General features: G+C 44.2%; 1 protein-coding gene across 8 annotated transcripts in view; it reads left to right on the forward strand.

Moving 5' to 3' along the window:
• stxbp1b (syntaxin binding protein 1b) overlaps nt 1-16,970 on the forward strand; it is a 160,048-nt gene extending 143,078 nt beyond the window's left edge. For 7 of the 8 annotated variants that reach the window (XM_055504157.1, XM_055504163.1, XM_055504162.1 and 4 more), the window contains 3 exons: nt 8,694-8,813; nt 13,588-13,821; nt 14,021-16,970. Coding sequence is in view for 1 of the 8 variants with exons in the window: in XM_055504162.1 (XP_055360137.1) it covers nt 8,694-8,744 (51 nt within the window). In the remaining 7 variants the exon portion in view is untranslated. The remainder of the gene's footprint in view (nt 1-8,693; nt 8,814-13,587; nt 13,822-14,020) is intronic. The other variant, XM_055504156.1, reaches the window with a different exon arrangement.
• The last annotated feature ends 578 nt before the right edge of the window (nt 16,971-17,548 follow it).

Raw genomic sequence — 17,548 nt, forward strand, 5'->3', positions numbered from 1 at the left:
GGTTGTTTTTGGTTCTTGCCCTCCGCCGGTCCTCCCTCCGCCCGCCCTGCTCGTTTTCCTTTTCTTTGTTTTGGTCGTCTGGAATCCGCCCTTGGGAGGGGGGTACTGTCACGATCTGAGGTTTTGTTTCTTGTTGTGTCCCGTTTTAGCACCGTAGTTCCTGTTTTATTTTGGTAATCTCACAGTCTCTGTTTTTGGTTCTAGCTTCACCTTCCGGTTTACGTTACATCACAGCTGTTCCTGCTTCACCCGGTCATTGTACACACCTGTAGTTCATCAGTCATCACCCACTTTGTATTTAAGCACCACCTCTAAGCCCAGCACCTTGCCAGGTCGTTGTTTCGTGTGTCATCGTTGTTCCCCCAGTTCATTGTTCCTGTCCGGCCGTGTTTTCATGTATCCTGGTTTAGCTGATCGATCGTGTATGAACCTTGCCTGTCCCTGACGCTGTCTCTGCCTAAACCTGGAATAAACCACCCTTTTGATCACCGTCAACCTGTGTACGCTGTGCATTTGGGTCCTCACCCGAGCGTTCCTGACACAAATGACATTTATTTGTCAAAAGTTAAGACAAAATTCATGTCATATTGGCCACACCATCACATTCACATTCTGAGTCACAGGGCAGACATGGTATCCTTTGATGTAACATTACTCATTACCAGCATCCCCATCAGAGAAGCCTCAACTTTTAGGAAGAGACTCCTAGACACCTAGTGGAAAGCAGTAACATATGAACACTGTTTGTAAAAACTTGACATCCTTGAAAATACTTAAACTTCACTGATGCGTTAAGGTCTTTTTAGTGCTTGAAGTTAAGATAGAGCGCCTGTAAATGCAAATGTAAAGTTTCAACTATACTAATTTAGAAACAGAAAACTATGTACAGTAACTGAATAGTTTAAAAGGAGAAATAAAAAAAGGTCAGAGAGCCTTAAACTCAGATTTTACGCAGTTTATGCTTACCGTTTTGTAAAGTAGCAGGCCAAATGACTGAGAGGCACTGTGTGGGAGATGGTGTGTTAATGGTACTATTGTATGTCAGTTATTGTATGCAGTGTAAGTTTAACCAGTTTTTAGGTATTTATATTTTGTTGTTTTGACGCATTGAGTTGGTGATTTGTTTGGATTTGTTTGGTTGTTTGAATAAAGACATTGTTTCTAAGTCATTTAGCAGCCTTTTATTTTGAATCAAAAGCAGAAAGTTCTTACAGTAGAAAGCCACAGATTATTAATTTAGCAAAAACCCTCTTCTTTTCTTCATCTGCTGTGAGTGGTTGGCTTAACAAGATGGTTGTCCCTTCCAAGAGTCTCTGTGATGATAGGTGGCCGGCCGATATTACATACAAAAGAATAAAATGAATTATTTTATTAGTAATAAAGTTGCTGCCAACCAGGCTAGTGCACAACATTCCAACAGTTTTTTTTTTTGTTCTGTCCAGCAGTTTAGCAAGCAGCATATCTTACGCTGAATGCCATATTGTGATGGACAGCTTTAACAAGAGGAGTATATATATAATATGTGTACTCTTCTTGATTTATGGTTTATTTAATGGTTTATTTAGCTAATCCAAGATATGTGTGATTTTGCTGTGTTAGTGGACAGGTTAAGTTTCTGCTTTAGGGTGTGTATGCGGGAGGGTGGTGGTGGGGGGGGGTTGTAAGGGGTGCAACCAGCTGCTGAAACCAAGCAAGTCTGTTAAGTAAACAATCGGAGCAAAATAAATAAGAAGCAGGGATGTACCTTAGGCTAACACATTCATAACTAAACAACTTTTGTACTGTGGTTTACCTTGGAGATTAATACTAATACCAATAATACTGTTAAGGTATGTGCACATACTCATACAAACATATACATATCATATACATACACATATGCATTGTTAAACATATCCCGTACTACTTAATAAAAGTCATGACATACAACACCACAATTTCCATATTCACACATTATTGATAATGGTAGTGATAAGTATCAGTAATACTTACAGTTGGTTTTGGAAAGTGTCCCACTAAAAGGTTAGTAAGGCTGTAGCCTAATATTATTCACCCAAAGGGTGAGGCAGACGTTGGTGCATGAACAATGCCACTTGTGGAAGCCAGGGTGATGTGGGGGGGTCGGCCACTACGCCCATCCAACAAGCAGAGGGAAGAATCCTAGCAGCCAGGGAGCCCACACACCTTCAGTTCTAGGAGGGCAGGTGTTGCGACCCAAGCCGCCCACACAGAGCCCCCCCAGGCAGAGCTGCAGCAGCCACAGAGACAGCACGCGAGGTCAGAGTGGGCCACCGGGGGTCAACGCTGTTCGCCCCATGAGAACCAGGGGCAAACACTCCCCCCAGCAGGAGGGCCGGCCTGAAAGAGTAAAGCCCGAGGACCCACGGTCCGTAGGGAGCCCGCCAGGAGATGCCCCCGTGCCCAGAGTGGGATCCGCCCCCAGTCCACCACCCCTACACGAGCGGAGCTGGGCCTACCCCATTGGCCCGACCTCATCCCCTGGCACCACACCAGCCTGCAGCAGAAAAGAGACCACCCAGGCAGACGATCATCGTACCCCGGGTGGAAAACCGGACCCCCCACACTCCAACCGCACCACACGCATACAAACTCACACAAACACAGACGCATACACCCACCCACATGTACAACACACATCATCACATCAACACACACACACCATAAACTCTCTCACAACAAACTAGTCAATCATATGTGAACCAATGCACTCTCAGATACATTCTCGCTCCCACACCATTCGCTTGATCTCATTCGTGGGGAGGGTAGGTATCCGGTCTGCTGTCCATGTGGCCCCAGGCAGAGATCGCAGCTCCTCCTGAGCCCCGACCAAGCCCCCCAAGAGGGGCAGCAGAAAAGGTACGCCAGAACCCTGCAACCCAGCTTGGACGTGAGTGTGTGGAACTAAAGTGCACTGAAGGTGGGTGACACCTCCAGGAGCACGACTGCTGGCTGACGGTGTGTCCCCTGAGCAGTGCACCCCCTCACCCTAAATGTCTTTTTGCAGTTAAAACTGGGTGGTGATCTCTCCACCAGGGCCAGTGGGCGAGGCCACAACTGGCCTCAGCCCCAGGCCCCAGTGAAAGAGCCCACCCCCGGCCCTAAATGTATGTGTATGTGGCTAGGGGTCCAGCAGACAGAGCCATCAATGGGAAGGCTCCGTCTACTGGCCCCCCCGGAAGGAGCCCCCAGATTCCTGGACGAGTGTGTATGTTTGAAAAATGTTTGTTCAATGTCTATCCAGGAGGAGTCTGCTGGCATGGGTTTTATCCATTTGTGGACATGGTTCAGTCTATTGGCAAGAAAATAGTGGTGGAAGTTAGGTAGTTCTAGGCCGAAGAGTTTGAAGAGTTTTTAAACTAATTCGTGGTGGCTTGGTTTTCCAGAAAAACTGTGAGATGTAGGAGTCTAATGTCTTAAACCATGCCTGGGCTGGCTAAGTTGGAATCATTGAGAATATGTAATTATTTTTTGGCAGGATCATCATTTTTATGGTGGAAATTCTTCCCATAAGTTAAATGGGTAAGGACTGCCATCTTTTGAGGTTGGCTTCTATTTGTTTTAATAATGGATTATAGTTTAGATCAATAAGCTCTGATAGCCTAGACGACAATTCAATGCCCAAGTATTTAATGTTCCCTGAATGGAGTGTGGTATAAGAGACGTTAGTCACCTTAAGGTTAAGCGGTAGCACTATAGATTTGGTCCAGTTAATAGAGTATTCTGAAAGTCCTGAGAATTCATCTATGAGGCTGATAGTTGTAGGAAGAGACGTCTGTGGCTCCAGGAGAAACAGTAACACATCGTCAGCATATAAACTTATTTTATGATTTACTGATTTGGTCGATATTCCAGTAATTCCTTCATGCTGTCGTATAGCTGCGGCTAGAGGTTCAATAAATATTGCAAATAGTGATGGGGAAGTGGGCAGCCCTGTCTTGTCCCTCTATGCAGATTAAACCTTGGTGAGATCTGGTTGTTTGTTCTGACTGCGGCGTTTGCTGAGCTGTATAATATTTGGATCCAGTTTATGAATGTTTCCCCAATGCCGAATTTGTGCAGAGTGGCTAAAAGAAACTTCCAGTTTACTCTATCGAAAGCTTTTTCTGCATCTAAGGAGACGATGGCTGACTCTAGTTTATGGATGTTGACATAATCAACTAAGTTAATTAATCTGTTCATATTGTTTGTTGACTCTCTACCTTTAATGAAGCCTGTTTGATCAGAGTGAAACATATATGGAGTGTTTTTTTCTAATCTTCTAGCAAGTGCTTTACACATTATTTTTAGATCTAAATTTATTCGTGAAATTGGTCTATAACTCGATGGGACTATAGGGTCTTTTCTTGGTTTTTGGAGCAGGCTTATGAAGGCAAAATTCATATTTGTGGGTAATGAATGCTGTTGTTTAATTTCAGCTACCATTTTGTAAAAATTGGGTGCCAGCATGGAGCAGAACTCTTTATAAAATTCAGTTGGGAATCCATCTGGTCCTGGAGCTTTTTTATTGGACATCTCCTGCAGAGCTTCATGTAGTTCTGCCAAAGTTAACAATGAGTCTAGAGTTGTGGATTGTTCTTCCTTTAGCTTTGGCAGTTCTAGTTTATTCAGAAGAGCCTCTATGGCTGAGGTGGATGGATCTATTTGGAACGTATATAACTCTTGGTAAAAGTTTTTAAAGGTATCATTTATTTCATGGGGATTATGAGTAATATTCCCTTTCTTATTAGTTACTGAATAGATGATTTGTTTCTCTTTATTATTTTTTAATTGGTTAGCTAGAAATTGACCACATTTGTTAGCATGGTCAAAGTTCTCCCAGCGTAATCGGTCTATGTGAAACTGAGTTTTGCAATCAATTATATTATTTAATTTCAGCTTTAGATTCCTTAGGTCTTGTAGGATTCTATCATTGGTGCGAGAGGCAGCATATTTAATCTCCGTAGATGTCTCTGACACCAATATTCACTCTATCACAACATTCCAACATTCCAACAGTTAAGAGCTGCAGCTCTTAACTTTACTCAAACCTCACGGTGCAAGCCAAAACAATAACAGTTGAAAATATTAAAGCACTTACTCAGTGCTCATTTGACCATTCTGTCTAAACTGTTTTACTGGTTTCCTCTTGGCATCCTGAAGCTAGTTTTCAGCACCTCTGAACGTATGTAACCCTAAACTGATCACAATAAATACACAGAGTCAGCAATAGAATGAGTGTCTTAAATGTAAAGTAGTTAACTTAAAGTTATTTACGTATAAGTAAGTAGAAAATTACAGCAGTTTTGAATAAAATGCCCTTTAGTCAAACATTTGTATTTGTTCTAATTATACTATGTACTGTATTGTAATGATTAGCATTAAAATTACTGGCATTTCTTTTCAACCAGTCAGGAATAAATGACAACAGACAAAGACCAAAAGCTTCCTCAGTCTGAGGTGAGTTCCATATTATCCTCCAGTTTGGCTTCACTTCACACTTGCAAAGAACTGGCTCGTTATGTGAACAAAAGACACAAAAGTGAGTAGGTGTGATGAACCCTCCCCCAAGAAGGACACCAGACTGAAAGAGTTGACATGACTCAACTTCCACACAACTTCACCTGAGCCATGAAAACCAGATATATTTGTAAACTGCTTAACAAGAAAATTCCTCATTGATCCATAACTTTAAAGGTTCCGCTCAAATCAAGGCTTAGTTAACATAATGCTGTATGAAGAAATTTCATGTCTGTCTATACAGTAGGTCACCATCAGAGGACCACAGCCTAGTGGTTAAGCCACAGAAGCTCCCAGCTAGAGACTCCTGGTGTAAACTTGCCGCTGGTGTCTTATGTTTACCACACAAATTCCAGTGACACAAAACACAGACATTTGTGCACCCCATTTTCTGTTGACAAGGTGAGAAGAATCAGACAAGGCAAAGCACATCAGTGCCTCAAGAATGGACAGACACTGGGCCTGGTTGTACAGCAGGAAATTAGCATCCTCATCCACCATGTCCAGTAATAAATGGGCATCTGAATACATGTGTTACCAGAGTTATGCCAGCTGATATTCTTTCAGTTCTGTGTCATTTTAATGACCTTTACTGCCAAATCTTACCACAATGGGCTGATTGTGACGGTTCAATAATTTTAAGTTAAGTTAAGTTAATTCACAGACTTTTCTTAAAGTAGAAACATTACCAAAAGTGCAGGAACCTTCAGTCTGAGTAATGTTAGGCATTATCCTCTATTTACAATAGGCTTCACTTCACACATGTAAAGACCTGGCTTATCAGTTGAACAAAGAACTGTGAAAAGGTGTGAAAACCACGTCCCTCATGAAGGACATATCATGTAGAAGCTCCTTGAGAAACATTTCTGCTCTAAAAGAATGTACCCAACTTTCAGACAACCTGGTTTAGAAAATGGTCAAATGAACTGGATGTTTATAAAATCTGTAAATTAGACTTGCTAAAAAGAAAGTGTTAAGTTTATGGCTTCAGGATTTAAAAAAGTTTCTTATATTAAACCACCAACTAACAAAAACAGTTTGTTTAAAAAACTGTGGGTGGGAAGTTGTGTGCTTTAACCACTAGGCTCTTTGAAGTGATGGATCTCTGAAGAATCTTCTGTTTAAGTAGTTCACAAATGTATCTGGTTACATCACATCAGGTAACAGCACTGCAGGACTCTGGTGCTTTGGAGAGAAGGGGATGGTGTGAAAGCAGTCTAACTAGTGCTGTAGATTGGTCGTTCTGTCTGAACAGAAGCTCTCTATCTATTCTCTATGTTCATCTAAGCTTGATTAGAAGATTCAAATGCTGATTTTTTTTAATTTAAAACAGCACCTGAAGCAGGCAGACTGACACACACCACATCCAAGTGAATATGGCCGAATATATAGAATGAGACTTTAAGGATTTCATTAGGTAGATTAGTAAAGTCCAATTCAACCTAATACAGCTAGTAACTGATAAACTTCCAGAAGGTAGATTGGCAGCGTGAGCTGCCGATGCTTATCTATGATTAAAAAAAGTAAGTACAACATTCAATTCTGACATGAAGTCAGCTTTTCAAGTCTTCACAACTTTTTAGTTGACTTTTTAGTCTGTCTGTCTGTCTGTCTGTCTGTCTGTCTGTCTGTCTGTCTGTCTGTCTGTCTGTCTGTCTGTCTGTCTGTCTGTCTGTCTGTCTGTCTGTCTGTCTGTCTGTCTGTCTGTCTGCCCTAGCAAACAGTGTAGAACTGACATTATCAGATCTATGTCCTGTTCTCAGAATTGTGCCTATATCTGGTATTTGACCCAGGTCAGATGTACAGGTATACAGGACAGATACCAAAGTCTTTTAACACCTTCCCCAGACAGACCAAGGAGGGGGGCTGCTGACAGTTGGCTCATGAGGGTTTGATACGTGTGTGATCAGCGTCAGAAAGGGCACTGACAGTCGACTGAAATCAGCGAAAATGAACCATGTGCGTGAAGATTATGAAGGAGTGGCAGGACAATTGGGATAAAGAGGATAAAGTACGGAAATTGTATAGAAAAGGAGAAAAGAGAACAGGTCATTAGTAGATTAAGAATAGGGCACACGTATCTGAACAGCACTCTACGGTTGATGGGGAGACATGTGGATGGGAGGTGTGAGTTTTGTGGCGAGGTGGAGGGAGTGGAACATGTTATAATGGGTATGTATGAGTATAAGGGAAGCAGGAGTCAAAGATATATGTTTGAGGTGGGTGCTGGAAGTTGGGGGAGCAGGATGTGGAATGATAGCATTGTTTAAATTTTTAAATGTTACTGGTTTAGGGAAAAGAATATGAGAGGTACATATATCGATAGGTGGCGGTAATGCAACAATTAGGATGCAAGCCGCCGGTAAACTTAGAAGAAGAAGAAGAAAAAAAAAACTCACTGCGACAGGAACTGACATGGGGCCATTAGGGTTCAGAAAGTGCTCCGATGTTGGTTGTATTATCCAGCATCGCAGTAATTTCTTTTTACCAGCGGAGCAAGAAAGGAGAACTTTATGGATTAATTTTATTGTAAATGGGCCGATGCTGGCACCGCTGCCTAAATGCTTGTTCGTGTGTGGACACCATTTCACCTCCGACTGCTTTGAAAACGAGGGTATATTTATTACTAGGCTTGAGGTTAAAGAATGGCTCTATTCCTACAAGATGTGATCCACATGCTGCTTTCCTAAACGTAAGTACATGCTTGATACTTATTTGATGTATGTACTGCAGAGGTTTCACTGTTTGTAATCTAGCTTCCCTCCTGTGTAAGGAATGCTAATGGCTAGAACAGTTTATACTAACAGCTTAGCGACAGAGAGAGAGACAGCGTTGCAAGGTGCTGCCACGCAATTTGGATGAATCCAAGCCTCAGCATTTTTCCGGTTCGAATTGTGTGATATACGGCATTGAGGTCATTTACTCAGCTCACATTTTAGCTACTAGCGCCATGTTAGCGGCTAGCGTTAGCGGCTAGCGCTAGCCCTCTACATTACGTCCAGTACAACTTGGGTTTGGCTGCAATAGTAAGTTGTGAGAGTCGGCTGTGTTTCTAATTACTACCGAGCCTGTCATGTGTGTGTTGTAGCCCAAGTAGACCTTTGAATTTGGGTTATGACAAGTTCTTTTAAAGTCTAACACGTATGTTGTTACTGCGTTCTCGTTTTTTTATACAGGCTGGTGCATCCCAGCTACCAAAATGCAAGGAGGTTGCTGTCTCAGACTGACACGCCACTGCAGGCTTTGGACACACTACTACCTTGTAGAAGAGTTGTTGGCTCACCTCAGGAGCAAAGGTATGTACTTTTAACAGCAGTATGATAATTTGTTGATCAATGGGCAGTTTTATTTGACAGAGATTTTGGATTTCACATTTGAGTAGTTGTGGTATTCATAATCTGATCTCGTCTGGCTGAACACTGTCAGACAGACCTTTAACTCACACTCCCAGGAGAGCTTCGACCAGATTCCTAGGTAGGCTGGAGACATAGAGTCCGAGTGGACCATGTTCTCTGCCTCAATTGTCACGTTCGGAGCTGTGGGCGCAGGGTCTCCGGTGCCTGTCGTGGTGGTAATCCCCAAACCCGGTGGTGGACGCCGGGGGTAAGGGACACCATCAAGCTGAAGAAGGAGTCCTACCAGGTCTGGATGACCTTTGGAGGGTGAAGCAGTCCTTTACCAACTCTGTTTTCAGTGGAGGTGGGGAGCTGTTGACCTGAACTGGGAATGTTATTGGACAGTGGAAGCAGGGGCAGGTGACTCAGAGGCGGGCTCGCCCATCACCCAGGCTGGGGTCACCGAGGTAGTTAGTAAGCTCCTCGGTGGCAGATCAGCAGGGTTGGACGAGATCTGTCCTGAGTACCTCAAGTCTCTGTATGGATCTCTGGATGTTGTGGGGCTGTCTTGGGTGACACGCCTCTGCAACATCGCGTGGACGAGGGGGACAGTTCCTCTGGACTGGACAACTGGGGTGGTTGTCCCTCTTCATAAAAAGGGGGACAGGAGACAACTATACGGGGATCACACTTCTCTGCCTCCCTGGGAAAGCCAGGGTACTGGAGAGGAGAATTCGGCCTATAGTCGAACCTCGGATACAGGAGAAACAATGGGGTTTTCGACCTGGTCGTTGAACGCTGGACCAGCTTTATACCCTCAGCAGGGTGCTTGAGTTTGAGTTTGCCCAGCCAGTCTACATGTGTTTTGTGGATCTTGAGAAGGCATTCAACCACGTCCCTCGTGACATCCTGTGGGGGGTGCTCCGGGAATATGGAGTCCAGGGCTCTTTAGTAAGGGCTGTTCAATCTCTTTACCACCGGAGCAGGAGCTTGGTTCGCATCCCAAGCAATAAGTCAGACCTGTTCCCGGTGCAAGTTGGACTTCGGCAGGGCTGGCCTTTGTCACCGGTTCTGTTCATCATTTTTATGGACAGAATTTCTAGGCGCAGCCAGGAGCCGGGGGGGTCTGGTTTGGGGACCACAGGATAGCATCCCTGCTTTTTGCAGATGATGTTGTCCCGTTGGCTTCATCGGGCCAAGACCTCCAGCTTGCGCTGGTGCGGTTTGCAGCTGAGTGTGAAGCGGCTGGGATGAGAATCAGTTCCTCCAAATCTGAGACCATAGTTCTTGACCGGAAAAAGGTGGTTTGCTCTCTCCAGGTTGGAGGAGAGTTCCTACCCCAAGTTGTTACTTGGGCGAGAGTAAGGGAAGGAGGGAGCGTGAGTTTGACAGACAGATCGGTGCGGCGGCTGCAGTAATGTCGGTCCATAGTGGTAAAGAGGGAGCTGAGCTGAAAGGCTCTCAATTTACCGGTCAATCTACGTTCCTACCCTCACCTATGGTCATGAGCTTTGGGTCATGACCGAAAGGGCAAGGTCACGGATACAAGCAGCTGAAATGAGCTTCCTCCGTAGGGTGGCTGGGCGCTCCCTTAGAGATAGGGTGAGGAGCTCTGTCCCCCGGGAGGAGCTCGGAGTAGAGTTGCTGCTCCTCCACATCGAGAGAAGCCAGTTGAGGTAGATCGGGCATCTGATTTGGATGCCTCCTGGACGCCTCCCTGGGGAGGTGTTCCGGGCATAAGGATTCATAAGTTATAAGGATTATGAAGTTGACCTTCCCAGACACAATATCACCAGCCAGGGAGTGAAATGATACCACCAGCGGTTGATGCTAGTTACTCTCCTGATCATCGCTCCTATAGAGGCAGCGAGTGGATGCAAGACTATGACCCCACAGGTCACAGCTCACAACACCATATAGATAGTGTCAACACTGAGAGTGTCAACTGTGCTGGGAGCCTACCACTACCTCCACCGCCAGAGGTCCCCAAAAAGTCAGACCCCTGTCTGGAAGAGGATGATTGGCATCCACCCCATCCCTGGTCAGTTGAAGTTAAAGAGGAACCAGTTTCCAGTCAGACTCCAGTTTTAGAGCACCTTGAGACCAGGATGAAGGAGCTTCAGATCCTGAAGAGAGACTCTTTTCCCACTCAGCAGAAACAACAAGCTAAACACCCAGCTGAACTTAAGCACAAGTCAGTGTTTGCTCCCCACCCCCTGCAGATATCATCTACACCATATGAGATGCCAGCTCAGTCCACTCTAATACAGCCTAAGCCAGAGGTGCAAACCCCCATTCCTCAATCTTTTCACTATCTACCATGGCGAGCTCCAGCAGATCAGAGATCACTGCCGCCAGCATTCCAAATCTCACACGTCATGATCCAGGGGAATTTGCTCGCCTCAGAATTGCCTTAGAGACGCTATTGCCCGCAGACAGTACTGAGCACCTTCAAAAAGGTTAAACCTCTGCTACTGATTGGTAGTGACCATCCACAGCTCATCACTCCAATTGAGCCGATACGCTTTGGTCCTCCTGAAGGTCCTGCAGCAATGTGCACCAGATTAGGCTGGACATTGCAGGGCCCTTCAAGCCTTTTCCACCCACTTTCCCAGCCACAGCAGTGCCTGTTCACCACCACTCTCTCCCCTCAGGTGAATGAACTATCTAGACATTTGGAGAAGCTCTGGCAGGCAGATGTTATTCCAGTGAAAGATAGTTACAAGATAGTAACTCGCTCCAGAGAAGATAAACGAGCCATTGACCTGCTTGAGACAAGCACCGTCCGTGTAGAGGTGGGGGGTATACATCGCTATGCCACGCTCCTACTCCGGCGAAAGGACATGCTGCACCTGCAAGCCACCCCTGATGCTGTCATGCCTAACTTGAGGAGTGTGGAGAGAAGGCTTAAGAAAGATCCAGATCGAGCTAAGATCTACAGCGCAGAGATCGAGAAGCTGGTTCAAGCTGGCTCTGTGGTCAAGCAGTCTCCTGGAGAGGTGAACCAAGCAGCAGAATCCTGGTACATCCCACACCACCTGGTCAGTCATAATGGCAAGCCTAATCTGGTGTTCAACTGTTCCTTGCAGCACAAGGGCCAAACCCTGAATGAACATCTCCGAACTGTCCCAACCTTGGGACCCTCCCTTCTTGGTGTCCTCCTGAGATTCAGTGAGCAATTAGTGAGCAATTCAGTGAGCAATTAGTGATATCAAAGGCATGTTCCACCAGGTCCGCCTGCTTCCTGAGAACCGCTCCCTACTGCACTTTGTGTGGCGTAACCTACACACAGACGGACCTGTCACAGTCTCCGAATGGCAGGTCCTTCCCTTTGGCACAACCTGCAGCCCCTGCTGTGCAACCTTTGCACTGCAGCACCACACCAGAGACAACGGTCAGAGTGAGGAGCAGTTAGCTATTAGCCACCTACCTGAAGACATCAGATCTACGAGTGCTGAGCTTTGGCTTAACCAGGATAAAACAGAGATTGACATATTCTGTGATGCATCTGAACAGGCATACGGCGCAGTGGCTTATATGAGAATGGTGACGAGCAAAGTTCATGTGCATCTGCCTTTCCTGATGGCTCGCTCTCGTGTTGCACCAAAAAGGGGTTCTCTCCATGCCTCAGTTTAAACCACGGCAATTGCAACCGTGCTTTTAGGGTGTATTGGGCTAATTGACAGGGCATCTGGCATCATAACATGACCATTATAAGCTGTAATGTTAAAAAACAATGCAGAAACATCAGGCATCAGAACATGACCAGTAGAGGCTGTTCTAATGGAAACCAATGCAGAAACACTAAAACACAGTTTTGGGGCCTTTCAGGTCATAAGAACACTAGTTTAAACCATGGCATATGCAACTGTACACTTAGGATGCATTGAGCTGTTTGACAGTATTCTGGCATCAGAACATGACCATTGAACGCTGTTCTGATGGAAACCAATGCAGAAACACTAAAACATTGTTTTTGAGCTTTTCAGGCCATACGAACACTAGTTTAAACCACAGCAATTGCAACTGTGCTTTTAGGGTGTATTGAGCTGTTTTAAAGTAGCCTGGCACCAGAAAATGACCACTAGAGGCTGTAATGTTAGACACCAATGCAGAAACACCAAAACATCGTTTTGGAGCTTTTCAGGTCATAAGAACACTAGTTTAAACCATGGCATATGCAACTGTACATTTTGGATGCATTGAGCTGTTTGACAGTATTCTGGCATCAGAATACTGAGGCTGTTCTGAGGCTGTTCTAATGGAAACCAATGCAGAAACACTAAAACATTGTTTTTGAGCTTTTCAGGCCATTTGAACACTTGTTTTTAACCATGGCAATTGCAACTGTGCTTTAAGGGTGTATTTAGCTGTTTGACAGAATCTTGGAATCAGAACATGACCATTAGAGGCTGCTCTAATAGGAACCAATGCAGAAACTCTAAAACTTTTCTAAAGCTTTTCAGGCTATAAGAAAACTAGTTTAAACCAAGGCATTTGCAACTGTGTTTTTAGGGTGTATTGAGCTGTTTTAAAGTAGCCTGTGTAATGGAAAAATTTTGCTTTTGTACTATTTCTTATCCAACACAGTCGTCATGTGCTGGTTAGGTGCAATACTGAACATTCTTACGCAATCAAATAATCTCTTGCGCCCTGTCGTACATCAAGTCTAAACATCTGATGTTCCATTTGACTGATTAATAATTTATGATATATGTTTGTCTTTTACACCCAGACTCTGGCTCCATCCTATCTGACTCCCCACCGGACCCAAGGCTGTTAAAGCGAATGCATCTTGTCTTCGAAGCTTGGTGTTCCTTCCTTTGGATAACAAGACATGATGATGCAGAAGTGAGAAAGCAAACATTCTCACTCACAGCAAGATAAGGTGGCACAAACAATTCCATTGCTGCAGAGAGACATTCCACCAGAGCCAGACAAAGGGGTTAAAAGGCAGAAGCAACTTGAGGTTTGTGGGTTATTTGCATCACACCTCCGTGGTGTGTGCACTGATCTCCCCAGCTGGTTTTTGGTTTGTTGATGTGCACGATCAACATCCATGCTTTTTATTTGCTTTCCCCATTATTTTTATTTTCTTTATTATTTTAATAAATCGCACTAAAGGACAACTCTCTCATCTGCTTCTTTATGGAAAATTTCCACCACAGAAATTGGCGTCTACGAACAGGATCCTCTGCAGGTCGTCTGGGCGGTGTGACCAGGGACGATAGTCCTGAGGACTAGGTCCATTCAGCCTCCAAACCTCTACAGACATTTAGAGCTGGGAGGACTGCTCATCCGTCTGGATCGCCTCTGACGAGATCCAGCGAACACAAAATCCAACCTCTACTCAGCTCGGTGAGAGAGAATCCGTTTTGTTGTGACTTATTGAAGAAAAAAAAAAAAAAAACGGGTTTGAAATTGGTTTCAGTTATTCGGGGTTTACTTGGCTCTGATCATTTGGTTTAGGGAAAGTAAGGCAAATAACAATTAATTCTAAAACATCCCCTACTAGACTAAACATACAACGACAAAAGAAAACATGATTAGGACTAGAGATAATAATATTTCTAAAACAACTATTTGGCTGAAAACATCCAAAATATAATATTAGGATCAAACAAAAAAAAATCTTATAATTTTAAAATTTAATATTCGGGTAAAATTAATTAGGTCAAAGTCTGCCCTGGTGGCTGAGACGGTGGTTGCTAAGGGTTGGCTCGTGGAACCGAGCTTTCGTCTGTACTGAGGATACAGACCAGTGTGCAGATCTGAGCGCAGTCCAACGGGAGTGGACAAGAAATAAAAGACGGCTTCTGAAAGACGGAGCGCGTTTGCAGAGTGAAGTGTTTTCGAGAGACGAGGGACCCGGGTCTTGGAGGGGCCTGACGGTGAGGGAGCACTTCCGAGAACTCTGTTGCTGATCTGAGCGGTTCCCTTTCTACGGAGACGTCCGTGGAAGAGAAATTTGGAAAAGGTTCCGGCCGGAACACACAAAAATCTAAGGCAGGAAACCGCCGGGACTCTGAAAGATGGGTTCGGGGCGATCTAAGTCTCCACCACCACACAGCAGCATTACAAAAGTAAAAAGTAAATATGGTTATTAGTGGGTTTCATGTTTCAATGAGTGGGAAACTGGTTATGGTTTCAAAAGGAGAATCACTTAGTGTAAAAGACATATTCACCTTAAAAGAAAAATTAGACACAAAAGATGAGATTTGAAAAAGCAAAACTATCAAAACTAAACCTCTAAAAAGAAACAAAAGAGAGATGAGAAGTAACAGAAAGAAAGAAAATAACAACTCTGGGGAAGAATGGTTTTTACTCTGCCACACACACCACACACACACACATATCATGTCAAGAGCGAATGCTCCCATTGTTTCTGCTCTCTATCCTAATGCAGAACTGAGCGCAACGTCTGCAGCCATCACGTTCTGGGCTCATCAGATGAACCAGCTAGTACAAGCCCTGCACCAGCAGGAAAGGACTGTGTCTGAAGCTTCAGAGGCTGTAAAACTGTCATACAGTGTGTCTGACACAGACACCTGCTAATGACAATCAGCAAAGGAAAACAAGGACAGAGCAACAGCAGAGTGAGCTCCATCTGAGAAGACGTGCTCTGACACAGACACTGGTTGAAACAACAAGAGGCTTCAGACGTGATTGGCCCAATAGAGCTGCATCCGAGGATCCAGGAAAGGTCTGTCATCGCATTGGAAGAACAACTGTCCCATCTACGTCAGGCTTCACCCACTGGCGCTCACATGAGACTGATTGTTGGTGAAGGAGGAAGGTGACGGTTCCTTTTCACGTGACGTAGAAGACGATACCACAAACACACACACACACACACACACACACACATTCATACACGCAATGAAGAAACACACTTACAGCTGATACACGCTCAAATTCATGTTCATGCTTATCTGCTCGCAATGAAGAATCACTTTTTGCTTAAAAAAATCCCACAGAGTGATTTTAAAATGATGACAAACAGCTAAATGACAACTTCTGCATGACTTTACAGTCTGATGGGTTTAAAGAATTTTAATTTGCAACACATTCAGTAATAAAATCCTCCATGTTTCTAAAAAGATTTGTGCACAATATAGGTTTGTCTGGCCAGACTAGAAGACTATAGAAAACAAAAAGAAACAATCAGACTATAGAAAAACAAAACAAACTATAGGAAGACTGAAACCGACTGAAACAGACTATTAATGACTATTAAAGGTAAGAGGACTATTAGAGAGAAATAATAATAATTACTGTACTGTATGTACCAGACTATTAAAGAAAAACTTATTCTTTCACTGTCTTGTGCAACTTCTGAAAGCAAGACACCTTAAGATTTATTTTTGCTTTCAAACTTATGCCCAGTTAAATTTTTAGGAAGAGATCTCATGTGTAGTTTAGGTATTTGATTGATTTCCACTCCAGACGGAGTGCAGGTTACATCTACAGACATTCTAAATAATCCCTCTTTTGTTGGTGTTAACTTCAGCTCAGCTGTGCTCTTATCTGTCACGATCCGGTTCTAGTTCTGCTTTTATTTTTGTAAGGACTTAGTTTGTCAGCCATGTCATCATGTTTTGGTTCCATTTCCATTTCCTGTTTTATTTTGGTAGTACTCCCGGTTTCTGTTTCTGTTCTAGCTTCACTTCCTGTTTACCGTATGTCACAGCTTTCCCCGTTTCCACCGGTCATTATCCACACCTGCACTTCATTAGTAATCAGTTCACTGTGTTTTTAAGCACCACCTCGCACCCCAGTACCTCGCCAGATTGTCGAGTCTCAGTTTCCCACTTTCCAGCATTGCCGTATAAGCTAAACTTGTTGCACGATCCTGTCCGTACCTGACTGCCGATTCCTGCCAACACCCTGTCTGTACCTTCGCCTTGGATCTTGTGGTAAACCTTACGACTGTCTGACCATTGAGTTTTCCCTAGCCCTAGTCTGTACCTCTGCTGTGTTTACTTGCGTACCAAACTCCTGCATGTTTCCCGGACCTAATCCTGCCTGTCTCTTTTGTGCCTTTGAACTGAGCCTTCATGTGTATGACCTGGATCGCCTGACTACGTTTGAGTAATAAACGCTGTTTGTTAACTATAATCCTCGTCCGCACTGTGCATTTGGGTCCTCCTCTGTGTGTTCCTGACATTATCATTGGCTGCTGAGGGGGGGCTGTAACTGAGGCCCTCACACAGGCTGCATTACAGCTTGTTTCCCCATGTGATACGACCTCCAGAGACGCATCTGACCTGTCCTGTACAGCACATGTGTCTTCTGGTCCTGAAGACAGGTTTGAAGATTTATGATTTCACACACACACACACTGACAAACTGACCTCAACTTCCCTCTTTTGGGATGAACACAGGTCTGGCTTGCGATTTTCTTTTACTAACAAACAAAAAGATTTTTGATTTTTATTCTACAGTTCCACATGTCCCTCTGTGAAAACATGATGGAGACAGATGCAGGACGTGGGTCCTTCCGTGAACAGATGTCAACGGGGTGGAGACTGGTGAACGACTTCCGACCCCATGTGACGTATTCACCTACTTTGCATACTTTTTGAAAACTTTTTATTCTGCCCGTCTGCCCCTCAGCAAACAGTGAACTTGGTGCCTCCGCATTCTAATGACGCACACTACATGCTTCTGTTTTTATTATTATTTTTCAGAGGACG

Source organism: Betta splendens, chromosome 19 (assembly GCF_900634795.4).
Source record: "Betta splendens chromosome 19, fBetSpl5.4, whole genome shotgun sequence".
Taxonomy (NCBI): domain Eukaryota; kingdom Metazoa; phylum Chordata; class Actinopteri; order Anabantiformes; family Osphronemidae; genus Betta; species Betta splendens.